Source organism: Myotis yumanensis, unplaced genomic scaffold (assembly GCF_028538775.1).
Source record: "Myotis yumanensis isolate MYYU_CA2020_CCGP unplaced genomic scaffold, mMyoYum1.0.hap1 SCAF_13, whole genome shotgun sequence".
Classification (NCBI taxonomy): Eukaryota; Metazoa; Chordata; class Mammalia; order Chiroptera; family Vespertilionidae; genus Myotis; species Myotis yumanensis.
In genome coordinates, this window is record NW_027223764.1 from 40,783,635 (window position 1) to 40,810,548 (window position 26,914).

Consider the following 26,914-nt stretch of genomic DNA (forward strand, 5'->3'; position numbering starts at 1 on the left):
TGATTTGATTCCAGGATGAAGTTTAAATTCCCTATTACAAACACCTTCAGCTCCAGTTTTGCCAGACTCTAGAGAATTACCCACCTTCCGTGCACTCCCGCTAACTTCTAGTAAGGCTCTCTTGCCAAGCGGGCTTGACCATCTCCATCCATCAGGCAAAGATGTCCGTCTGTTGTGCGGCCAGGGCGTGCTGTGCACACCTCCAGGACTCTGCTTTACCGCACTTAAAAGACTTGAACTTGATGGATTTAAGCCTCTTAAGGGCTCAGTCTGTTTTGTTTGGTATACTTTGTGCCTATCATAAACACTCAATATCTGAATAAACTGCTAAACCTATTTTCTCCTAGTGATTATAAAATTAAAGATGTCCTTTATAAAAATGTATGGGTCCAAATGTAATACTCGTGTCACACTGTTTAAAAAGTATTCTGTGAATCAAAGGCACATAACCAGTTATTGGAATTTTACCTGACACAATATTCACATATTACACGACACATTCCTTCAAGTTGCAAGATCCTAATTTTTTAAGTATAATTGAAAGGTGGAAAACCTAACAGCATATTTTGAATTTAATATGTTGCCACCTCATATGACAGTATCCAGCCAATGCAAATGAAACTAAACTTTGGCCGGGGTGCAGAGGACATATTTTGCTACGCAGTTGTGACATACCGGCTGCGTGGACGATGTACACAAACCGCCCGCATTAATATGTAAGCGCTTACACACGTGCCACACAAGGGGTTTACCTAAGAAACTGTACGCCGGAGAAGTACCTTGGCAGCATTCCTGTAGGGCAGATCAAGTTATGTTCTCTAATGCTACTCTCTCAGGAAACGTGCAAATACAAGAAACCCGGGGAAATGCTCTGTAAGAGCGTTGCGGTTCGCAAGCTGCGCTCACAGCACAGGGAGCTGCCCCTCCGTCCACCCAGACCGCGCTGCTCACGGCGCTGCCCACGTGCTTCTCAAAGCAGCCCGGCCAGCCGCGTCACGTGACACCCCGCAGGCCCCTCCTCGCATCTGTGACCTCCGCAAAGGTGCCTGATCCTTTTCTTTCTTTTTCTTCTTAGAGAAAGCTGGCCCCAATATCTAATGAGAGAGAGAACAAGAACGTATCTTTCCTAGTTTTCATGCCTAATCTTTTCCTCCCAGTTCTGAGCAATCTGACTGCAGGCACTCTTTCTTTTTGATCGAGCGTTTCCCTGGGCAGCTCCGTGCTGGGTCTGGGTCCTCCCGGGGAACAGGCGCCGGCCGTGTGCGTCACCGGCAACCGCCGTGTCCCTTCGCCGCGGCACCGCGCTCCTAAGGGCCTGCGCTCTAATGTCCTTTCCCCGGTGTGCCCTGCTGTGGGCTCGGCTCCCGGCGGGGCGCCGCGCCGGACACCGGGCGGCCGTCTGCTCCGCCCTCCGCGCTCACCGCGGGCCCGTCCCCGGGCCTCTGGGGCGCACTCCCGCCGTTGCCTCCGCCTCCTCTTCTGCGTCCGGAGGTTCCAAAGCCCCCAACACGTCCCTGTTTGTGCCGCTGACGGTGAAACCTCAGGGCCCCAGCGCGGATGGCGACGTGGGGGCCGAGCTCACCCGGCCCCTGGACAAGAGTGAGTGCCGGGCGGCGGGGGTGTCTGTCCTGCAAGGTCCCCAGAGTCGCCAAAGGCCCCCTCAGTCCTTTGTTGCTTGTCCCAGGGGGGTCCACCGAATGACCAGGATACGAAAGGCCAGGGGGTCGGGGCTTCATGGCCAGGGTTAAGAAAGGGCCGGGGGGTTTGAACCTCCTGACCAGCCATATGCCGGAGAGGAAAGGTCACTGGGGCTGAGGTCCTGTCTTCCCGGCTGTGCCCAGCATCCTTATGGGTTCATGGCTGTCGGCTTGCCTACCACCCTCCCAGGAATGCAGTGTGTGGCTGGATCAGTAAAATGTTTCTCTCTCCAGAATCATGCGGTGATATTTTAATATGTCCAAAGACAGTACAATCTCAGCTTGATTCATATGAAATATTTTTATAAAATATTTAGGATGTTATTGATTCATAGTGGCATGTTGCTTGGCAGGCATCTAATTTGACCTCCCCCGCAGCACAGTGATTTCTCCGCCATCGCCTTGGAAAAGCGGTCATTTCAGTCTTGAGTACTTTTCATGGACAAGGAGCCGGCACTCCCGTGAGCCAGTCCCTTTTCGCTGTTCTGGTTGTTAGGAGGCTCTTGTATAAATTCCACTGGAATCTGCTTCCCTCATTTCCCGTTGACTTTAGTTATGCCATCTAGGACAAAATGAGTATCACCTGTTCTCCCTAAAGCCATCTTCTTCAAGTTAAAGATCATCCCTGGGTGCTTTATTTTCTTTCTTTTTTATTGATTGACACACACGTTGTTATTGATTTGAGAGAGCGAAAGGGAGGGGGGTAGAGAGAGAGAAACATGGATGAGAGAGAAGCTTCATTGATTGGCTGCCTCCTGCACGCCCCCCATTGGGGACCGAGCCCAACCCAGGCATGTGCCCTGACCGGGAATGGAACCGTGGTCTCCTGGTTCATGGGTGGACACTCGACCACTGAGCCACATAGGCTGGGCATCCTGGCTCCTCTAGTTGTTTGCATAAAAGCATATTGGTCTGGTCCTTGTAGTGTTGGTTGTCTTTCTAGATACCTTTTAGCTGCTCACTATTAGATGTTCATAGTAGTTGTAAGTAGACAGAATAGAACACGGTATGTACAAGTGGCCTGATGGAGGCTGGAGGCAGTGTCCAACCCTGTAGCACCTTGCTTACTCCTCTGCAGTGGAACAGGAATGTTGCATGGTTTGACTTTATAATTTTTTAGGCGTTCCATCTCACTATTAAGTCAAAAAGAGCTTGTGACCAAATAAAACCTTTAAGTTCTTGCAACATTCAGTAGACTGCCGCCTTGAGTGTTAGGACTTCAGGTTTCTTTTGTTTTTTTAGGCATTTCTCTATTTGGGAAACAAATTTTAAATTTTGATATGTTTCTTCCAGATGAAGTAAAGAAGATCTTAGACCAGTTTTACAAGAGGAAAGAAATTCAGAAACTGGGTGCTGATTATGGACTCGATGGTAATGCTAATGACATTCCATTTGAGATATTTTATTACTTTTTAGATTATAGCTTTGTGAGTATGGTGTTGCACCTGTGTGTCCTGGACATCCTGTCCTGTATAATAAAAGGCTAATATGCAAATCAGCCAAAATGGTGGAACGACTGGTTGCCATGATGCGCACTGACCACCAGGGGGCAGACACTCAACGCAGGAGCTACCCCCTGGTGGTCAATGCACTCCTACAGGCGGAGTGCTGCTCAGCCAGAAGCCCTTAGCCGGGCTCATGGCTGTCGAGTGCAGCGGTGGTGGCGGTAGCCTCTCCAGCCTCTGGGGCAGAGCTAAGGATGTCTGACTGCCTGCAGGGAGCGGGCTTAAGCCATCAGTCGGACATCCCCCGAGGGCTCCTGGACTGCAAGAGGGCGCAGCCCGGGCTGAGGTCCCCCCCCCATGCACCAATTTCGTGCTTTGGGCCTCTAGTAAGTACATAGTTGTGATTGGAGGATGTCCCTGATCTCTGCTTCTATCTGTACGTGGTGAGCCAGACATATAGCAAAGAGCTGTGTGTTCAGCTTTCCTTCATATGCTAGGATTTCAATTTTGGCCCAGATCTGATAAACTAAAAAAAAAAAAAGGACACTTTGATTAATTAGGTGTGATGTGTATATGTACTTTTTAAAATGGCAAATGAGATGAAAACTAAGCCCTGCCTATTTTGATTTTGTATTTCCTGCAGCTCGTCTCTTCCACCAAGCTTTCATAAGCTTTAGAAATTATATCCTGCAGTCTCATTCCTTGGATGTGGACATTCACATTATTTTGAATGATATTTGCTTCAGTGCAGGCAAGTGTTTATAGAGATTTTTTAAAATCCTGTTGAACATACTTTCTGTTTCCTTCATGTTTATTTCTGTAGTCGGGGTTTATTTGTGTAAAATAGGCCCTATTAACATTTTCTGTAAATAATTTAGTGCTTGCATAGGAGGCTGTTTGGGTCCTGTTGCTTTTTTTTTTTTTTAAATATATTTTATTGAATTTTTACAGAGAGGAAGGGAGAGAGATAGAGAGTCAGAAACATCGATGAGAGAGAAACATCGATCAGCTGCCTCCTGCACATCTCCCACTGGGGATGTGCCCGCAACCAAGGTACATGGCCTTGACTGGAATCGAACCTGGGACCTTTCAGTCTGCAGGCCGACGCTCTATCCACTGAGCCAAACCGGTTTCAGCCTGTTGCTTTTATATTGGGTCCCTGAGCTAGTTATTAAATCCCCCATATGTCTTAGACTGGAGGCAGGTTTGATCAGTTACCATCTGCTTTTCACTATGTGCTAATATAGGCCCCAGTGGGATGAACTCTCATACAAGGTAGAATTAATGCATAGCAGATTCCATCTGTTTCTGCCTCTGTTTCTTTACTGCATCAGGACAGAGTTCTTGCCGTAAAAGAAAAAAGTAAGACCATCATTATTTTGTTCCCATAGGCAGCTTGGTTTTGATTATATATTTTAAATGTATTTGATTATTAGACCTTTACTCTGTGCCAGGAACTGAGGTAGAACCTGGATACAAAGCAGAATGGGCCACAGCCTCACCCTCAGAGCCACTAAGGTGTGGAGACTTCTTGCTGAGAAATCAGTTCACATTCATGTTTTACAGTGGTCTCTGTAGTTTAACAAGTGTTTGCACCTGCATTTCTTGAACCACAGGCCTTCTTTCTAATGTATATTTCCAGGTTCTTTATTTTTTAATTTAACTTTTACCAATGCTGACCTTTACCTCCTTGCATTGGATGAGTAGAACATGGTGGATAGCAACCAATTTTCTCTTTTCCTAGAAAGTATAAGTGAAATTGGGAGGAACATGTAAGACAAAGCAGATCTCAGAAAAGGGTAGAGTTCCTCGCTCCAAGGTTTTTCTTTTTATCCTGGTAATGTCCCTGAAACTTAGCTCATTACGAAAAAACTGTAGTTATGGCTAACATGTAGATTGCACCTGTTAATGCAGTGTTTTGTTTTCCAGCTCATGTGGATGATTTATTTCCATTTTTCTTGAGACATGCAAAACAGATATTTCCCGTGTTGGAATGTAAGGATGATCTACGTAAAATCAGTGACTTAAGAATACCACCTAATTGGTTAGTTTCTTCATTTGTGGATTTGAAATTTTCAGTTTCTAATCTTGGGAGATTATTATTTTTTTAAATTATATTCTGGATGGTAAGATATGAGGAGTCTAGATTGTGTTTTCCCTAGGAAAAGGCTGTTAATTCTGGCAGGCAATCAACTGCTGTCTCCCCTTATCCTGCCAGCTCGGTTTTAAGACTTATTACTGCATATCTACAGTAGCCCTCACCTTAGGGTGTTGTCTTGTCATTCAGGTGTGGCTTTCTGGTGTCTCTGCTGAGTGCCTGGGGTGGTACTGAGCTCTCTCACAACCACTGTTGCAGAGCTCCAGTGTCTCCTAGTACTTTGCCACCTCATTGAGACTGTCTGCTCAGACCCTTAGCAAGCTATTCTCTGCTAGGTGCTGCCCATGTCCAGCCCAGCCCTGGGCCAAGGACCCACAGGGAGCTCCCACACAGGCTCCAACTCTCCCTCTTTACTGCACCCTTTTTCCTTCCACACTCTGTTCTTTAACTTTCAGCTGCTTCAGCCACGGAAAATTTGATCTCGGCTGCTCAGCTCAGTGGGACCATCATACTCTGCTTGGGTTCTACCTCCTTATTTCCTACTGGGTGCAGTAGGGCTCATCTCAAGTGTTCCCTTCTTCTAGGGCCTGCCGTCCTGCACTGCCTGTTGTCCATGTCCCCAAGCAGCTGCTGCATATATTTTGTCCAGTTTTGTACTTGTTTATGGTGGGAGGGCAAGTCCAGTGCCACTCATCATGGCCAGAAACAGAAGACTCAGTCATTATATTGTATACATTGAAATTCAGAAGCCTGGGAATATTTGCTTATAACGTCACGTGTTGAGAGCTGTGGAAGTGATGTGAACATACCTATGGAGCTAATAGTAGTTTACATTTATTTTAAGTAACTACAGAGGGAAAAGGATTTGTACAGTGGTAAAACTATCCAATAAATTAATTTGCATTTGGATTTTTCCTCTAGTTAGTAAATGTCATTCTTAGAAAGCAGTCATTATTTTAGTGTCGATATGACACGTGTCATTTAGTTAATTTTTTAAAAAATGTTACCTTGTAAATGTTAAGAGAATGTTTCATTGGAATTTTTTTCAATTGGGAACTTTGCCAAGATGGATTTTGAAATTAATAAGGTTAAGCTGTTTGCCTACTCATGTTTTAGGTACCCAGAAGCCAGAGCCATACAGCGGAAGGTAATATTCCATTCAGGCCCCACAAACAGTGGAAAGACTTACCATGCAATCCAGAAATACTTGTCAGCAAAATCTGGAGTGTATTGTGGTCCTTTAAAATTACTGGCACATGAGATCTTCGAAAAGAGTAATGCTGAGGTCAGTATATTACCAAGTATTTGCTCCTTGTTAATTTTGTGTGTGGTGGTTGGGTAACAAGATGGGAGGGTGGGGTGCATATGTAGTATGCCCTTCATTAACAAAAATTGCCATATTTCATTGCACCTTAGAAGCCATCAGTTGTAAGATGTGCCATTATTTTATGTACAGTTGAGAAATAAGAAGTATTGCCAAGTGAACTCTGACATGCCATCAGTTGTTAAGATGTATCCTATAATAATGTGCGTATTAGAATGAATGAATTATGTTGTTACAGAATAATTCACATATTCAGAGATATGCTGAGAATAACGCAAATAATCTGAACTCACTATCCAATTCCCGTCAGATTCTAACATTTTGCCATACTTGTTTTATTTACTTTTTTTCAGAAATAAAATATTGATATAGTTGAAACTCTGTGAACCCCTCCTTTGCCCCTCAGAGTTAACCACTACTCTGTTATGATGTTTAGTTTACCCTTTGTTAGACTAGCCCTCTGATACTGTCAACTAGAACCAATGACAAAGACTGAAGCCACCTTTTCAAACCTGAAGAGGACTGAATGCCCTGTGGTCTAAGGCATTGTTTTACTAAATGGGCTAAAATTTGGTTCATTGTTTTATTATGACTGTAATGTGGGATAAACCAGTTTTGGTAGGTAATTTGTATTCTCTATTTTTTTGTTCTGAATAATTTATGTAATTTTCATACATAATTATCTCTTTATCCATAAATACTTAAGAAGTATTTCCTCAGACCAAAGACTTTCTTTATATAACCGCAGGATATTTATCCAAAGCGGGTCATTTGGTATTGATAGACTACTGTTATTAAATCCATACTCTATGTTCAAGTTTTGCCAATTGTCCAATAACACTACTCCCCCTTGCCCTCACTGCCCCCACCTCCAGGTTCTGTTCAGGGACTCACACTTTTTTCGTTCTCATATCTCTAGTTTCTATTAATCTGAGGCAATTTCTTGGTCTTCCTTTGTCTTTCGTAACCTTTATATTTTGGAAGACGACTACAGGTCAGTTGTGTTGTAAACCGTCACTCAGTTTGGATATGTCTGATGTTGCCTCATGATTAGTTTCAGGCCACTGGGGAGACCAGCCGTCCAGTTGGCCTGGAGTTTCCCAGATTTAGCACCAGAAGTCCTTCACCCTTGGGAACACCTCAGTCCTGGGCGAACCAGGGTAGTTGATCACTCTGATACACCATAGCATTGATATTGGTCTTTCTCAAGGAATTATATTGGGAAGACTGTACAGTTTTAAATTTTATTTATAATATTTTTGAATATAGAAATAATTCATGTTCATTTTAAATTACTAAACTGAAATAGTATAGAAACATACAAAGTTAAAAAGTGAAACTCCTATAATTTCTCATGCTTTTGTTACCGGAGAATTTAGCTGCCTTGAGGTGTTTCCAAGTTTTATGTAGGTTTTGTAATAAAATGCTGTCACAAACAATAAGATTTCAGCTTTTATTTTTTATTAAAAATATTTGTTAAAGGATTGAGAATATTTTGTTTCAGGTATTTGACAAATAAATTTGATCATAATGGTGAGAATACTTTATTAAACATTCAAAATTTCTTTTCAAAGTGAGAGTAATTCCAGGTTTCTTTGTCATCCTAGGGTGTGCCATGTGACTTGGTAACAGGTGAAGAGCGCGTGTCAGTAGAGCCAAATGGGAAACAGGCTGCCCATGTTGCTTGTACTGTTGAGATGTGCAGTGTTACAACTCCTTGTAAGTACACGCTATTTAAAACAGCATTTTTGAAAAATTTTAAACAGTGATGAACATATGAAATGTTTTCTATTGTGAAAAAATTTAAGTTGAGACAAAGAAGAGAATAATACAACAAAAAGTATCTACTATCACTAATGAATGCCTAAAACTTTCTGTCATGTTTGCTTTTTTTAAAAATTTTTTTTATTTCAGAGAGGAAGGAAAAGGGAGAGAGAGATAGAAACATCAGTGATGAGAGAGAATCATTGATCAGCTGCCTCCTGCACGGCTCCTTTTGGGAATGGAGCCTGCAATCCAGGCATGTGCTCTGACTGGGAATCGAACCCGGGACCCTTCAGTCCGCAGGCCGATGCTCTGTCCACTGAGCCAAACTGAATAGGGCTGTCATGTTGGCTTTTTTTTTTTTTTTTTTAATATATTTTTATTTACAGAGGAAGGGAAAGGGAGAGAGAAGTGGAAACATCAATGATGAGAGAGAATCATTGATCGGCTGCCTCCCCTACTGGGGACTGAGCCTGCAACCCAGGCATGTGCCCTTGACCGGAATCAAACCTGGGACCCTTCAGTCCGCAGGCTGATGCTCTATCCACTAAGCCAAACCAGCTAGGGCTCATGTTCGCTTTTTTTTTTTTTTAAATATATATTTTATTGACTTTTTTATAGAGAGGAAGGGAGAGGGATAGAGAGTTAGAAACATCGATGAGAGAAACATCGATCAGCTGCCTCCTGCACACTCCCTACTGGGTATTTGCCCGCAACCCAGGTACATGCCCTTGACCAGAATCAGACCTGGGACCCTTCAGTCTGCAGGCCGACGCTCTATCCACTGAGCCAGACTGGTTAAGGCTCATGTTTGCTTTTTAATATTTTCCTTTTTCTCTTGAAAGAACAAAAATGTTAATAGCTATGAAGTTATCTTTGTACTAATCCTCAGTTCAATTCTTCCCCTTCTTTTTGTTTTCAGTATTATTTGTATTAGTTTTAGGTGTCCAGCATAGTAGTTAGGCAGTCATATACTTTCTTTAAAATATATTTTTATTGATTGTTAGAAAGAGAGGAAGGAAGAGGGAGAGAAACATCTATGAGCAACGGCATTGATCGGCTGCCTCCTGCACACCCCCTACTGGGGTCAAGCCCGCAACTTGAGCATGCACCCTGACCAGGAATTGAACAGGTGATCTCTTGGTGCATGGGTTGGCGCTCAACCACACCTGCTGGGCAGCAGTCATATACTTTATATAGTGTTCTCCCTGATATTTTCAGTACCCAACTGATACCAATTAATTACACTATTATTGACTCTATTTCTGTGCTGTACTTCATATCCCCGTGACTATTTTGTAACTACCCATCTGTAGTTCTCAATCCCTTCACTTTTTTTGACCCGGTCCCCTGATCGCCCTCTCCTCTGCCAGTCATAGTCTGTTCCCTGTATCTATGAGTCTGTTTCTGTTTTGTTTGTTCTTTAGATTCCACATATATGTGAAATCATATGGTATTTGTCTTTCTCTAACTGACTTATTTCACTTAGCATAACACCAATGCTGTCACAAACAGTAAGATTTCATTTTTTTTTTTTTATGGGCATTATTCATATTTTGATCTTTTTTCTTTCTTCTTAAAATAGACCCTTTAGCATTTCTTGTAATACTTGTTTGGTAGTGTTGAACTCTAGTTTTTTCTTGTTTGTATATGCCCAGATGCAATAAGTACATTTTAATCTGATGGTTTTTCAGTATAAAAATAACTTTCTTTTGTTTCTTAAATGTCTTTGCAGGCATATTACATTTTTAAAAATTTTAATGTGCTCTTAACTCCTTGGTATTTTGAGAAGAAAATTAATATAATTAATATGACTTAAAAAATAATAAAGTAATATCGTTGGAAGCATTAAAATAAAATTTGGCACTAATTTTTGCTGTAGTGATGAGCTTAAGTTCCCTAAGAATGAGCATTGCTGGAACTTTCCACTCCACTTTCTGCTCCTCACACCTGTCTGGGCTCCTGTGGCAGAGATGCTTCATTTACTGTGGGCTATCTGCTCCTGGTTCCTGGGAGCATAGATACTTTTTCCTCTTACTGCTGTGCAGGTGTGTTAGTCTCATTGCCCCTGAGATTGCAGAAATAGGACAAAGAACCTGCTTAATGTGTGAGGCAGTGCAGTAGAGTGGTTAACAGTCTGGACTTTGGAGCTGGATGGCCTGGGTTGGAATTCCATGTTTTTTTGATCTTACACTTACCTGTACACACTGTATCCTTGGGCCATGACTTAACTTCTCTGGGCCTCAGTTTATTCTTCTGTAAAATGAAGAAGATGATGACTTTCCTTTTATATTTGTTGTGAAGATTAAATGAGTTATAATTGTAAAGCCCTGAGAATAAGACTGCCAGGAAAGAAGCACTGAGTGACCAGTGGGGATGATGACTGGTGTGATGAAAGCTTGAATGTTGGTGTTGTAATTTGTTTGCAATACTATTTAAGTACTTATGTTGCTCATGATAACTTTTTATTTTAAGATGAAGTGGCTGTGATTGACGAAATTCAAATGATTAAAGACCCAGCTAGAGGATGGGCCTGGACCAGAGCACTTCTAGGTTGGTGGTCTTAATGCTTAAAACCTGTGCTTTGTGACATCTGCACCGAGATGCATTATCTGCTGGACGTTGCCAAGTAGAGCCAGCTAGATTCTTTCTTTTTGACACAAATCAAACAAAAAGTCAGCTAAATGTTCAGTTTTATTTTCTAAATATTATTTAAATAATGGGGAGTCTTTTTCCTCTTATGAAATTAGCATATCCACTTAATTAAAGTTAAAATATTCAAATCTCACCATATGTACAACCATTATTAAGATTTGGTGTGTTTCATGCCAGTTTTGTGACTATATAATTTTGTATCTTTTTTCAGCTCTGTGTTTTCCAAAATTTTTTTGGAATAACATTATTATGTTATTAATAATGCTGCAGTAAAAATCCTTGTGGCCATAGCTTTTTATTCATATATTTTATTATTTCTTTAGGATAGGCTCCTGGAAGTGGAGTTTTTGAGGTCCGTGGACATGAATGAATATTTCTAATGCTTGATATTGGAGTGAATTAAAATTTTTAAAAAAATTATTGATGGGGCAGGGAGATAGAAAGAGAAACTTTAATTTGTTGTTCCACTTATTTATGTACTCATTGGTTGATTCTTTGTAGGTGCCCTGACCAGAGATCGAACCTACAACATTGGTGTATTGGTACGATGCTCTAACTAAACTGAGCTATCTGGCCAGAGCTGGAGTGAATTTTTGATCAGCATATTGTAGGACAGGTGTTCTCAGATTTAAAAACAGACGGCTGAACTCTTCCAGATGAAGAGTATTCATTGAAACCTTAATGTAAAATGGATGAAAGCGGATCTGCTAAGGGGTAAGGAGATTGGAGTTCCTTCTACCCTCCAGCCCCAGCCTCTGAGGCACCTCAGTGATTCCATGGAGGCCAATGTTCAGTACTAATCACAAAATGCCAGGTACCAGTCCTGGCTGACATCACCCTCTAGACTCAACACCTTGGCCAAAGCAATTTAAAAGCCCTGATGTTTATAAAATGTAGTTAATCTTTGCCCAGTATATTACTGTTTTGAGGTTTGAATCAAAGAGATAATATTTATGAAAACATTTGGTAATGTTGTGAAGCAATAGAAACAAACTTAAAATATTTTGGTAGCCCTGCCTGGTGGCTCAGTTGGTTGGAGTGTCGTCCCATACACCAAAAGGTTATGGTTTGATTCCTGGTCAGGGCACATACCTAGGTGGGGGGTTCCCTCCCCAGTCAGTGAGCGAAGGGGAGGCAACAGATTGATTTTTTTCTACATCAATGTTTCTCTCTCTCAAAATCAATTTAAAAAATGTTCTCGGGTGAGGATTAAAAATACATATATTGTTTGCTGTGTAAAGTGTTGCATATTTACTTTTATGTCTTTAAAATTTTTTAACTTGTGATTTGCTTTTAACAGGACTGTGTGCTGAAGAGGTTCATTTATGTGGAGAAGCTGCTGCTATTGACCTGGTTACTGAGCTTTTGTACACGACTGGGGAGGAGGTGGAGGTACTCAATTATATGCTTTGTTCTCAAGATGGCATAGCAAATAGCCCAGAGCACCCAGGCAGTGGCTTCATGGGCCCCAGGTAGTGGTAAATCAGAACTTAACTAGAAAGAAAGCTTTATTTCCTTGTAGTTGACTAGGTAATACTAATTGATTTAAACTCATATTTGGAGTTCTGACAGAGTGGCCATCTTACCCTAAGTCTTCTAAAAGTACAGGAGATTCTTCATATTCTCTTGACAAAACCTTTTGGAGTTTCATCAGATCTCTTTAGAATTAAATAAGTCAGGAATATTGGAAGTTTGAGGTTCAGCAAAAGTTTGTGCTTTTTCTTTTTCTTTATTTTTATTGATTTTAGAGAGAGGAATGGGGGGGAGGGAGAGAAAGAAACACCCATGTGAGAGTGAAACATCTATCAGTTGCCTCTGCCTGAACAGGAGTCGAACCTGCAACCTGGGTGTATGCCCTGGCGGAATCAAACCTGCCACCTTTCGGTGTACGGGGACATTGCTCCAACCAACTGAGCCACACTGGCCAGGGCAAAAGCTTGTGGTTTTTAAAGTCTCGGATGTCAGGTATTTGGGGCCTTTGATATACATCTAATTGCTAGAAATAGTTTGTATCCCTTTTCAAATTCCTAGAGTAAGAAGTAATTGGTTTTCTTTTCATCCTACTTTTTGTTTTCTTTAGCAGAGTTCTATAATAAGATGAAGAAATATTTAAAAATTGGTCCATTACTTTAGTTTTGTGTTCAGCTTTCAGGGAAAGAAATGTAGTAGAAGAAATTCTGGGTTCTAATCTTGGCTTTGCTGTTACTAGTTTTGTATTCTTAGGCAAATTGTAGACGGCTAGAACTGGGAAAATCCTCTTCAGACCTGATAGGGCTCTCTCTTACTTTTTCATAAAAGAAAAGAACAGTGAGTAACCCTTCTGAACTTACCAAGTTGCCATGAGAATCAAATGTAGCCCTAGCCAGTTGCCTAGTGGTTAGTGTTCTCCCTTGGACTGAGGAGTTGTGGGTTCAATTCCTGTCAAGGGCACACACCTTGATTGCAGGCTCGATTCCTGGCCCCGATCAAAGCATGTGCGGGAGGCAACCAATTGATGTGTCTCTCTCACATCGATGTTTCTCTCTAAAATCAAATGTATGTGAAAGTGCTTTGAAAAATTTATGAAACACTGTTTAGAATTTAGTTAATTTAGAAATAGCAATGAATATTAAAATAAATGCTTTTCTGTATTTCCCTTTGAAAAACAATGGACCTTGTTTTTAGCTCTTAGCAAATTTTTCACTTAATTGTTAGTCACGTGAAATTGAGTTTGGTGTGTTATTTTACAATATCATATCTTTATTCAAGGTTCGAAACTATACAAGGCTTACACCCATTTCTGTGCTGGATCATGCATTAGAATCTTTAGACAACCTTCGGCCTGGGGACTGCATTGTCTGTTTTAGCAAGAATGATATTTATTCTGTGAGTCGACAGATTGAAATTCGGGGATTGGAATCAGCTGTTATATATGGCAGTCTCCCACCTGGTAATTACTGGCTTTCATCGTGAGAGAATTGTAAATCTTATTTTTGCCATTTATGTTGAATATGTATAGAAAACACAGTAAAAGATATTGAATTAAGATGCTTGATATATTAGTTATTTGTTATAGGTCATATAAAATAAGTATTTCTCTAGTTTATCTTGATGGGGATAGAAATATTTTAATTATTTCTAGCTCTTATTATTTGCTATTATTTTAAATTTTGAATTAAAGAGTTTTTTTACAGAAATGTCATTACCCATGAACTTGAGTAATATTCCTCAAATTGTAGTCCTGAAATCTGTTACTACATGTCTTCAGAAGTGAGAAGGCTAGTGTGGTGTGGGATTGTGTTGCTGTATGTGGGGATATTTAAAAGAGTGGAAATAAAGGATAAGTAGCTCTTTGAGGATATAAAGAAATAACCTTGAAACAATAAGAATTTTATCCATAAAAATAGAAAGTAGGGGGTGAGGGTTTTTAAAATATACTTAGTGTGATACAGTAAACGATTGAGAACACTGATTTAACATAAACTTCTTATTTTAGGGACCAAACTTGCTCAAGCAAAAAAGTTTAACGATCCTGATGATCCATGCAAAATCCTGGTTGCTACAGATGCAATTGGCATGGGACTTAATTTGTAAGTGATTTTTTTTTAAACAATCATGGATATTCAGTGGTTAGATGGCAATTAAAAATGTTCTAATTGGCATTAGAATGACCACTTTGGAGAATGGGTATTACCGTATAGATCTGAGATTTACCTTGCTTACATCTGGTAAGGGAGTAAAAAGAAAGTATCACATAGCTCGGACTTTGAGTGCTGCTCCCTACCACTGCTATCCTGTTATATTACCTTACTTTACTTTTAGTTTCTCAGTTGACAAGGTGTGTGAGTGCCTACTGTGCTTGTAGGGCTAGCTATTATCTGTAAGGATAACAGTACTAAGCCTAAATATTCCTCTCTGGGGAATGAATAAAAAAACCTATTCAAACTGTTAATATCCAACTTTTTTTAAAAAAAAATTTTATTGATTTTTCACAGAGAGGAAGGGAGAGGGATAGAGAGTTAGAAACATCGATGAGAGAGAAACATCAATCAGCTGCCTCCTGCACACCCCCCACTGGGGATGTGCCCTTGACTGGAATCGAACCCTGGACCCTTCAGTCCACAGGCCGACGCTCTATCCACTGAGCCAAGCCGGCCAGGGCAATATCCAACTTTTAAAAGCAGCTTGAGCCCTAGCTGGTTTGGCTCAGTGGATAGAACGTTGGCCTTCGGACTAAAGGGTCCCGGGTTCAATTCCCGTCAAGGGCACATGCCCGGGTTGCAGGCTTCATCCCCAGTAGGCATGCAGGAGGCAGCCAATCAATGATTCTCTTTCATCATTGATGTTTCTATCTCTCTGTCTTCCTCTCTGAAGTATAAAAATATATTTTAAAAAAAAGGCAACACTATGAGAACACTATGTGGTTTATTTGTAAAAAAAAAAAAAGTTATCTTCTGTAGCCTTATTGAGGTATAATTTACATACTATACAGTTCACCCATTGTAAAAGTACAAGTTGATAAATTCTAGTAAATTTACACAGTTGTTGAAAAATACTATTTAAAGGGAAGAAAGAATTACCAGCAAACCTCTTTTTCTTATTTTGAAAACAGTGGGCAAGGTTGCAAGTAGTCTAACCTAGAATTGAGTGAGCGTTTCTGCAGGACCCAGTCATGGAGAGTTTTTCGTCTGTGAGATCACTTTTATTTCTATTTCAGGAGCATAAGAAGAATTATTTTTTATTCCCTTATAAAGCCCAGTATCAATGAAAAGGGAGAGAAGGAACTAGAACCAATCACCACTTCTCAAGCCTTGCAGATTGCTGGCAGAGCTGGTAGATTCAGTTCGAAATATAAAGAAGGAGAGGTTACAACAATGAATCGAGAAGACCTCCGTTTATTAAAGGAGATTTTGAATAAGCCTGTCGATCCTATAAAGGTAAGGTTAATTACTCCCCTTTGGAGGACAGTCATGCCATCCTTCACCCTCCCTCCAGACTCTTGCATCAGACACACGGTAACAAAAGAGAAATTTTATACCATGAAAATTAAGTCAAGAAAGCCCTACTTGCCCTAGCTGGTTTGGCTCAGTGGATGGAGCATCGGCCTGTGGACTGAAGGGTCCTGGGTTTGATTCCGGTCAAGGGCACATGCCTGGGTTGCAGGCTCGATCCCTAGTGGGGGGCATGCAGGAGGCAGCCGGTCAATGATTCTCTCTCATCATTGGTGTTCTTACCCCTCTCTCTCCCTCTCCCTTCCTCTCTGAAATCAATAAAAATATATTAAAAGAAAGAAAGAAAGACCTACTTTATTGCTTTGGAGAAGAATAGGGACTCCTGGTTGAGAATGGTGTGCAGGTGAAAAATCCAGATTGAAAAGTTTAGTGAACCTAACTTCCTTTCATTCTTCTTATAACCAAGCAGAAGGTGGGGGTAGGGGCACAGTTGCTTCAGGTGGGCACTCAGCTATGTAAGCAGACTGAAAACTTGTCAGGAGCTTGAATGTAGAAGAAACCCTTAGTGTGGGGCAAAAACAGCACTAAGCAACACAATTGGTAGCCAATAAGGACAAATGTAGTTAATGAGACAGAAGTGTACATATTTTCAACAAACTAACTGTTACAGTTTTTTAAAAAATATGTTTTTATTGATTTCAGAGAGAGGAAGGGAGAGGGAGAGAGATAGAAACATCAATGATGAGAGAGAAACATCAATTGGATGCCTCCCTTGCTCCCCCTACTGGGGATGGACCCTGAAACCCAGGCATGTTCCCTGACCATAATCAACTGTGACCTCCTGGTTGATGCTCAACCAACTGTGCCACACCAGCTGGGCCTAACTGTTACAATTTAAAGTTGCCTGGAAATCTTTGTAAATGTGGCTCTTTTCATTTTTCAGTGGCCCTGGGTAAGGGGGAATGTAAGTGAGATAACACAGGAAAGGTTTTTAGAGGGAAGCTGAGGTTGAAATAATTTCTGTAGCTTTTGTTGAGTGCAGTTGGTAATGACACACCATTTCCCTCGTGTGCACAGAACCTCATTTCTTGTGCTCATTCTCTTCCTCCGACCGTGATTGACATCGCTCTCCTATCCTCTTTCCCATTCCCTTTCCCCCCCAGCTTATACTCACCTGTAGGCATCCGGGAACACTGCAGTATACAGTTAAAGAGATACCTGACCTCCAGTTTAGACATTTTTCATGTATTTATGTGTCAGACACTGTATAACTAAAATGTGAATAAAAGATTGACTACTCAGTGGGTATAATTGGTTAGTTTTATTAAATCATCTCATTAGCTTTTTAAATTGGTAATAAATGGGAAAATGATGATGCTTTTCTCTATTTTACTCAAATTCTTTACTCAAGACTTTATTTTGAATTAACTTAGGAAAACTTCTCCTTTAAAAAAAATAAGCTTGCCCTAGCTGGTTTGGCTCAGTGGATAGAGTGTCGGCCTGCGGACCAAAGGGTTCCAGGTTCGATTCTGGTCAAGGGCACATGCCCGGGGTTGTGGGCTTGATCCCCGGTAGGGGGCATGCAGGAGGCAACCAATCAATGATTCTCTCTCATCATTGATGTTTCTATCTCTCTCTCCCTCTCCCTTCCTCTCTGAAATCAATAAAAATATATTTTTTAAAAATAAGCTTATGATTGTTTTTTCTTTTACTAAAGGCAGCTGGTCTTCATCCAACTGCTGAACAGATTGAAATGTTTGCCTACCATCTGCCTGATACAACACTGTCTAATCTCATTGTAAGTAGGAAATCACCTTAAATCCCTTTCCAAAAGTATTGATATGTTGGCTATTGTAAACAATACTGCAATGAATATGTTTGCACATGGCTGCACATGTCTTTTTTGATTTAGTGTTTTAGGTTTCTTCAGATAAATACAGTACCCTGAATGGCATTGCTGGGTCTTTTTGTGTCTCTTGTTATAACCTTTGTTTTAAAGTCTATTTTGTCTGGTATAAGTATTGCTTCCCCAGCTTTTTGTTTGTTTCCATTTTTGTGAAATGCCTTTTCCCATCTCTTTGCTTTGAGTATATGTGTCCTTCTCTCTGAAGTGAGTCTCTTGTAGGCAGCATACGTGAGGGTCTTTTGTTATCCATTCAGCTACCATGCATCTTTTGATTGGAGCATTTAATCCATTTGTATTTATGTTTTTGATATTTTCTTTTTTCCCCTCTTTCTCTTTTCCCTCTTCTTTCTTTTTCTTCTTCTTCTTGACTCTAACATTTCTTGTAATACTGGTCTAGTGATGATGAACTCCTTTAGCTTTTTCTTGTCTGGGAAGCTCTTTATCTGTCCTTTGATTCTAAGTGTCAATCAAGAAGTGGATGAGTGGATGAAGTGGATGAAGTGGATGAAGAAGTGGTGCATGTGCACAATGAAATATGACGCAGGCATATGGAATGAAATCTTGCCATCTGCAACAACATGGATGGGCCTAGAGGGTATTTTGCTGAGTGAAATAAGTCAGAAAGAGAAAGGCAAATGCCATAGACTTCACTTATTTGTGGAATTTAAAAATAAAATAAATGAACAAGTAGAACAGAAACAGACTCATAGATATAGAGAATATTTTGACAGTTGCCTGATGGGAGTGGGGTTGGGGGAATTGGTGAAAAAGATAAAGGGATTAAGAAGTACAAATTGGCCCTAACCGATTTGGCTCTGGATAGAGCGTCAGCCTGAGGACTGAAGGGTCTCAGGTTCGATTCCGGTCAAGGGCATGTACCTTGGTTGCGGGTGCATCCCCAGTAGGGGGTGTGCAGGAGGCAGCTGATTGATGTTTCTCTCTCATCGATGTTTCTAACTCTCTATCCCTCTCCCTTCCTCTCTGTAAGGGAGGATATTGATTTTATTAAAAATCAATAAAATATTTTTTAAAAAAAGAAGTACAAATTGGTAATTATGGTCATGGGAATATATAGTACAGCAAGGGGAATTTAATCAATTTTTAATAACCATGTATGGTGTCAGATGGGTACTAGGTTTATCAGGGTGATCACTTCATAAGTTATTAGATGTCTAATCCCTGGGTTGTATACTAATATAATATTGTACATCTATAATTGAAAAATAAAAAATTGGAGCATTTGAAACCTTGCTTCCCTGCAACTGTCATCAGTTTTGGCTCAAATAAACTCATAAAAATGCTCAAAAAGAAAATAAAAAACAAAAATGTTGATACGTCAGATAATTACTAGTTAACTTCATGGGCATGAATGGATAGGCTGTTTTTGTGAAGTTGCTATATATGAAGTTTATGTTGAAAGTGAAAACTTTCAAAATCGTTTGGGACTTTTGTCTGAGTATTTTAGGTTGGGAAGGTTATGGAGGAATTATTAGCTTGAGGGGGCAATGAATAAAGCAGGCCTTTCTAGAAGTCTGTTATGGGTTAAAGAGGTTGTCGTTTGTAGATGTGAGTACTTTATTCATGCCCAGTTAGGCAGTCCAGTAATTTAATATGTCTTTTTCCCCTCTAGGATATTTTTGTAGACTTTTCACAAGTTGATGGGCAGTATTTTGTCTGCAACCTGGATGATTTTAAGTTTTCTGCGGAGTTGATCCAGCATATTCCATTAAGCCTGCGAGTAAGGTATGTGTTCTGCACAGCCCCTATCAACAAGAAGCAGCCTTTCGTCTGCTCTTCACTGTTACAGGTAAGCCTGCATCTTTAGGATATTTTGAGTTGTTTTTGGTTGAGGTATTTTCCCCAAACAGTACTTTGTTACTCAAAACAGTTGGAGACTGTCCTTTAATATGCGATAATATGTAAGAACTTAAATATAAAGTGACTCTCTTTTTCTTACAAATAATTTTTTGCTTTGTATTTGGGCTTCTGTGGTAGCCTTTGTGAAGAAGCTAAAACAAAAATAATTAAATACAATTTTTTTCAAGGGAAGGGGTTCTTTGCCTGATGATACACTTTTTCCTTATTGGTGATGGGTAATATTTTTGGAAGGGAGGGGCCAGGGGTTTAGTAGTGGCAATAGTATTCAGTTTTCTTAACCACAAGACACTGAGCCAGGGAATGTTGTCTTGCATGAGTTTGGTGCCAGAGTTCTGGTTCCTTTTATTTTCACTCATGTGAGTAGGGATACAATTCTGAGGAGCACAGAAGTCACCATAACAGAGGCCCGGGGAGGGCAGTGGACGCTGTGTCCTCACCTCTCTGGCCCTTGCTCTCCCTTGCCAGCACACTAAACCCAAAGGTCTCCTCTCTGAATCTCTTCCTGACTCATGGTTGTAGTTCCGCTGCCATTTCTTTATAGACCTTAGCATTCTGCATATTAGCTCTGTTTTTATCAACTTTATTTCTAAATTCAAAATTATTTTTAAATTACATAAATAATACAGAAATACTTTCTCTTTGCACAAAATTAAAACATTACGATAGGATAAATTGGGCTACCTCCTCCAATCTTAGTTCTATGGCATAACTATTATCAGTTTGTATGTAATCTTGCAGACCTTTCCAGTTGCATTTGCCTACATAGGTATACATGTAGGAATTCTAGTTTTGTTGTGGGGGTGTTTTCCCGTAAATGCTATAATGAATTTTTCTGCAACTTGCTGTTTTCTTTTTCCCTTATTATGTCTTAGAGGTCTTCCCTGTCCAGGTATTTACCTAAGAAATATGTTTCTTAGAGCTGGCATTTGTTAGAGAGTTAGCTAGCGTAAGGTTGATGTTTATGGAACAGAGGTCTTAAATGCTGCAGACTGACGTAGATGGAGTTTGAGCCCACGTCTGAACCCATTTACACCATTCTTCAAATTATTCTAATGAAGCAGAAGCATTTCCTAAGGAGAAAGGACAGTTTAACAGTTGCTTATGTGTTCTGTTTAATGATGAGAATGTGAAATCTAGAGATTTTTCCTTGATCTCCATTATTGCTGAACTTCAAAAGAGCTGTTGATGGCCTCTGAGGATTGATTTTGTAAAAAGAAGGATGTCATTCCCCCACCTTTTAAAAAGTTACCTTTATAAAATATTAAATGTTCTTTAAAATACAGAAAAGTATAAAGAAGGAAAGAAAGCATCCTGCCTATTGAAACACAATCACAGTTAACATTTCTTGTGCTTCCTTTTTTTTCTAATCACAGGCTTAAGTGAGTCTGATTCCTTTTCTTCTGCTTCTCTCAGTTTGCCAGGCAGTATAGCAGGAACGAGCCCTTGACCTTTGCATGGTTACGCCGATATATTAAATGGCCATTACATCCACCTAATAATATTAAAGACCTCATGGATCTTGAAGCTGTCCACGATGTCTTGGATCTTTACCTGTGGCTAAGGTATCAAATATTTCCTTTATGTGCTCTCATTTTTTAAAGTAATAGGGCAAATCAAAGGTTTTATGAAGGGTCTTTTGCTCTTTCATATTAGGCACATATTTGCAGGGTGCTCTATATTATGTTTATTGTCCATAAAGGCAGTTGAGCCTGGTTAATCCCCATTCCAAAAATGACTTAAAGCATTCTTAGGATTCTAGTTAAGATGGGTGGGTGAGAAAGTCCGCTAGATCCTTGCTACTCAATGGGTGGAAGCTTATTAGAGGTAGAGAATATCACACTTAATCAAATTCTGCATTTTAACTATATTCCCCAGGTGATTCATTTATATGTTAACATTTGAGAGGTTAATTAAAATCCTCAATTAATGGTCCTGCGACTTTAAGCAAAAGAATGTATAACAAAACCAATTTTATCAGAGGCTAATCGATATAAACCAGAGTTAAGTTCCTGTGGCATCTCATCAGTGTTATGATGAGACAGTGTTATACAAAGCGTCGTTATTGGAGGGCCTGCTGTACCATTCTAGCTCAGTAACTCAAGGGGGCGGGGGCATGTCCCACGAGGGGCCATATTGGAATCAGGTCGGGGGGAGTGGTGACCCATCCTCATAATGATGTACTCCTCAGATGTGTTGGGGCAGAAGTAAAAGTTAGCAAAGACAAAACAAATTTTGCATAAACAACATTTAGAATTAATCAGTGTCACGATGTAGTTTCGTCATTGATATTATTGTAGTAGTTCAGCGACTGTGATAAGAGCTGTTGCTATAATGTAATGTCTTTTTCCCAGCTATCGGTTTATAGATATGTTTCCAGATGCCAGCCTTGTTCGAGACCTGCAGAAAGAGCTAGATGGCATTATCCAAGAGGGTGTACACAACATCACCAAACTGATTAAAATTTCAGAGGCACAAAGGCTGTTGAATTTGGAGAATGTGTCAGCAGACAGCCGGTCTCGTTTGCCAGGAACATTGAAGAGCCAAGCAAGAAGGATGCGCGGTACCAAAACTTTAGGGTATAAAGCTGCTGAGCCACCCAGCCCCAGTGCGGAAGAGAAATCCCTTGCTTCCAGGTTGGTGCAGCAAGGACTCCTCACTGCAGACATGCTGAAACAGCTGGAGAAGGAGTGGCTGACACAGCGGACTGAGCATGGCAAAGACAGGACAGCGCCTGGGACTTCCTCCAAAGGGTCAAGAAGAAAGAAGAAAGAACCTGATTCAGATTAGGTTTATTTTATTTTATTTTTATTTTGCAAATAAATATTTTAAAATTCTTTTTTTTTCTCATCTGCATTTACTGCCTTATATATAGTATTCTAGGTATCTCACTGGGGTGTGTTTTTTTTTTTTTACCCAGAAAAATTAACTCTTAAAGATGAGTAAACTTGGTTTGTTTCTACATTTTAAAAATATGGAATGTCTTAAAGATTTTATTTAAAATTTTATAGAACTTTATAGTATAGCACTAAGACAATGCACTATAAAGAACTCTGCATGGCAATCAAGCCCGTTTGGTGAATTGTTTGATCAGTTTTCTACACCATTGCTGAGGATGTCATGGATGGAATTGCTGTCTGTTGAACCCACGTACCAGAAGCTGTTCTAGGTGCTGGAAACGTATAGTAAGCAAGATGTATTATATGGAGATTTTGATATGGAGACAAATAGGAGTAAGTTAAGTAAATGTCAGCTCTGAGGGTAGAGATGGTTGTGTGTCTGGTTCACTGCTGTGTTTTCAGTGCCTAGAATACAGTAGAAGCAAAATCAGTCTTTGTTCAATGAATGAGTACTTTTGGAGATAACTGTTAGGATAAAGTAGAATAAGGAAAGAGAGTAACAAGCGGTAGCAGTGGACTATTCTACATAGAGTGGGTGGTCTTCCCATGTCAGAGGTCAGTCTGATGCATAGTGGCCTCTATTGCCCAACACAGTTTTCAGCCCTGATTAGTGATACAGCTTAAAAGGAGCTTAAGGGCTTTGACATTGGACAGGCCTGAGTTCAGCTTCTCTCATCATTACCTGCTCGGTGACCTTGCCCTCTCTGAAGATGGACACAGTAATGCTACTCAGAGTTGTTCAGGAGGTTAAATGTGATGAGGTGCCATTTAGCACAGCGCCTGGTATATATGAAGTGTTTTACAAATGAAATTGAAGGTTTGGGTTCACTCTGGGCTGTGAATTGACCACTTAAGTCATTCCAAGAACTGAACTAATTTCTTGAGCGACTGCTAAGCAGGCTGACTTGGTTGAAAGTGGGTCAAGAACAGTTTGGCAAGCTAGTTACCTTTTTCTGGCTTTTTCTTTGGTAGTTCTGGAGTTCAGATGATGTTTCATTCTATCGGTACAGATCTGGCAGTCTTTATTCTAATCTTTGTCTTTCTGGAAATAAAGGCTGAGTAGATGGCACTGAGTGTATTTCTCCCTTGTTTGTGGGTAAACAGTAGTAAAATGTCCAGAAGGGCAGATATTCTTCATTGGACAACTTTAGCTTCTAGAATTTGCCTTCCCCTGTGACTTACACCATAGCAGACATAGTCCCTTCTTGCCCATTTGGTCTCATTGTATTTAAGAGATGAGGCACATCGCTTAGAGCAGCGGTTCTCAACCTGTGGGTCGCCAACCTGTGGGTCGCGACCCCTTTGGGGGTCGAATGACCCTTTCATAGGGGTCGCCTAAGACCATCGGAAAACACATATATAATTACATATTGTTTTTGTGATTATCATTATGCTTTAATTATGTTCAATTTGTAACAATGAAAATACATCCTGCATATCAGATATTTACATTACGATTCATAACAGTAGCAAAATTACAGTTATGAAGTAGCAACAAAAATAATTTTATGGTTGGGGGTCACCACACCTTGAGGAACTGTATTAAAGGGTCGCCGCATAGGAAGGTTGAGAGCCACTGACTTAGAGGGTTAGTTCAAGTTAGTTCTCCCACTTGGCCAGAGTTGGTAATTCACAGAAGACACTTAAGCAAGACCCTTGCAAACTTCGTAAGTTAAATGTTAGTGAAGTCTCAGATAAGAGGAGTGAAGGTGGGGATACTGTAAGGAAAGGGCTGCTTTAACACTGAGCTAAAGAGTAGAAATAGTGATAAATAGTTCACCTTTCCCTGTGTGGGGGAGGGAGAGTCTTCTGCCTGTGGTTAGGCAGAAGAGACTAAAGAAAGATAAAATCAGGTGAAACAAATAGAAATAATATAAGTGAGTGGCTCTGAGTAATTAACTGCAAAGTGCTTAAAATTTGAAAACAACCTGGTCTCTGCACCAAGCTGACATGTCATTTATTTTTCTTTGAGGGCTTCTGGGCCAGCTAAGTCCCAGGCATATGTTTCACTCAGGTCATGTTCTTAACCTTTTTTTTTTTCTAAAGGCCTTTTTTTCTTTTTAAAAAAATACGTATTTATTGATTTCAGAGAGGAAGGGAGAGGGAGAGATAGAAACATCAATGATGAGAGAATCATTGATCGGCTGCCTACTGCAGGCCCCCAACTGGGGATCGAGCCTGCAACCTGGGCATGTGCCTGGACCAGGAATCGAACCATGAGCTCCTGGTCACGCTCAACCATCAACCCATACCAGCCAGACCACAGCCTTTCTAAAACACAACTCTTTTTTTTTTTTGCAGTTTTCTCACAGGTTTTGAAGCCCTCTTTGGATTATTGTGAATTCAGTTGAACATCAACACGGAGCATGGACTGAGACTTAGATGCTAACCTCAGTTCCATCGGTACAGATCTGGCTAATTTAATAAGATGTGGTTAGTACAGATCTGGTTAGGAATAAAATCAATGACTTGTCATGCTTTGTGCATTTTATTTGTGGATGAGTGTAAATCTACAAAATGAAATTGGGTCTTTTGAAAAATGCCTATTGTGAATCATCACAAATCACCAAAGTCTGTTACAGCTCAGAACTGGGAGTCTGAAATTAAGATGCAGTCATTCTATGTGTATCCAACACAAATCAACCTGTTAGGATATGATGAAAAGTTGTGGTTTGCTGAAAGACAAGCAAATGATAAATGAATTAGGTTATTTTACTTCTCGATTTTAAAGCTATAAAATACATAAACTTGAACAGAGATAGCAGTTATCAACATGCTTCTGAGTTGTCGCTGTTCTCTAAAAGCCTGTCACTTAACATAGTGGGAAAGTCCCACACACATGATAAACGGAAGTTGTCTTTATGTGCCAAAAAATGCTAGAGAAGAAACTAACGTTCTTGAAGTAGGATTGACCTTTGAAGACTTGACTTCATAAAGTTACTTTTGGCAAATTTTGGTAGAGGAGATGATTTTGAACTTGTTCCTTTAACAAGTTCTATCTATCCAAAAGTTTTTATTAGGCGCTCTCACCCAGTCCACACCCTAGAGAGGCCCTGGAGCTTGTGAGGCGTGGGAAAGGCTTGTGACCCAGTGACTACTTTGACCCGCCATTCGACACCTGTGAAGTGCAGTGAACTTGAGGATCCCCTGCTGGAAAATGTTCTTTCTTGGGTGCTTGTAATTGGGTCGAAATAATTTTTTTAAAAATTCCTTAAGTAATTATAAATGTTCATAATTCTTTTAATAGCCACACTTTAATTTTCTTAACATGTTCATCACTCATTGTTATCCTTTAAAAATTGATAAATCAATAGATGTTGCTCACATTCTATCTATAAAAGCCCATCTGCATATGATTAAAGTAATGCATAATATAAATTCAAAACAAAGCTCACTTGGAAGTAAGAACTCTCCTATAACCTATACTTCTGCACATTAATTTATCTCTAATCTATATACATAAGCCAAATAGACTTGTCATTAAAAAATATGTATATGTATATATATATGATTAAAAATATATATATTTTTTATCCTCACCCAAGGACATAGTCACTGATTTTTAGACAAGACAGAAACATCGATGTGAGGGAGAAACATTTGACTGGTTGCCTCTTGTACACTCCCCGACTGGGGATTGAACCCACAACCTAGGTATGTGCCCTGACTGGGAATCTGGTCTACAACTTTTTAGTGTACAGGATGACGCTCCAACCAACCAAGCTACACTGGCTAGGGCAAGTTTAAATCACTTTTTAAAAACTGACTTTTGTCAAATGAATATATGTACCCCTTTAAAAACCAGAGACAAACACTTCCAACTCTGTTATTAATTTTTTTATTTTTTTTCTAGTATTTACCTCATTGACTACATATTATGCATCTCCTCTGTCCCGAGTCATCATTTTAAGACATTAGCTACTGATTTCCTACTATATATCAGGTGAGGATTTAGCGCTTTTTAAAAAAAACAAAACTTTTATTGATTTCAGAGAGGAAAAGAGAGGGGGAGAGAGAGAGAAACATCAATGATAAGAGAGATTCATTGGTTGGCTGCCTCCTGCGTGCCCCTACTAGGGATCGAGTCTGCAACCTGGGCATGTGCCCTCACTGGGAATCATACCATGACTTCCTGGTTCATAGGTTGACCAACCTGGGCATGTGCCCTGACTAGGAATTGAACTGTAACTTCCTGGTTCATAGGTTGGTGCTCAACCACTGAGTCACACCGGCCGGGCAGGATTTAGCTTTCTTAAGTCACTCCTTTTCTCCACTTCCCTTTTGGTATAGCTATTATTCCTTTTTGTTGTTGTTAAATC

General features: G+C 40.2%; 1 protein-coding gene across 1 annotated transcript; it reads left to right on the top strand.

Annotated features, from left to right (window-relative positions):
• Positions 1-1,298: 1,298 nt before the first annotated feature.
• Positions 1,299-22,537, top strand: SUPV3L1 (Suv3 like RNA helicase). Its single transcript, XM_070432890.1, has 15 exons — positions 1,299-1,599; positions 2,991-3,068; positions 3,786-3,893; positions 5,072-5,186; positions 6,357-6,525; positions 8,172-8,283; positions 10,804-10,881; positions 12,284-12,375; positions 13,732-13,912; positions 14,459-14,552; positions 15,680-15,899; positions 17,632-17,712; positions 19,451-19,627; positions 21,112-21,260; positions 22,050-22,537. Exons 1-15 carry the CDS (start codon positions 1,326-1,328, stop codon positions 22,483-22,485), a joined length of 2,364 nt encoding a protein of 787 aa, XP_070288991.1. The 5' UTR covers positions 1,299-1,325; the 3' UTR covers positions 22,486-22,537.
• The last annotated feature ends 4,377 nt before the right edge of the window (positions 22,538-26,914 follow it).

Bases quoted from the DNA above. Each gene is read 5' to 3' on its own strand.
- SUPV3L1 (XM_070432890.1), top strand. From the start codon at position 1,326: ATGTCCTTTCCCCGGTGTGCCCTGCTGTGGGCTCGGCTCCCGGCGGGG. The intron at 6,526-8,171 runs GTCAGTATATTA...TTGTCATCCTAG, and splicing joins TCGAAAAGAGTAATGCTGAG to GGTGTGCCATGTGACTTGGT. The intron at 17,713-19,450 runs GTAAGTAGGAAA...TTTCCCCTCTAG, and splicing joins CAACACTGTCTAATCTCATT to GATATTTTTGTAGACTTTTC.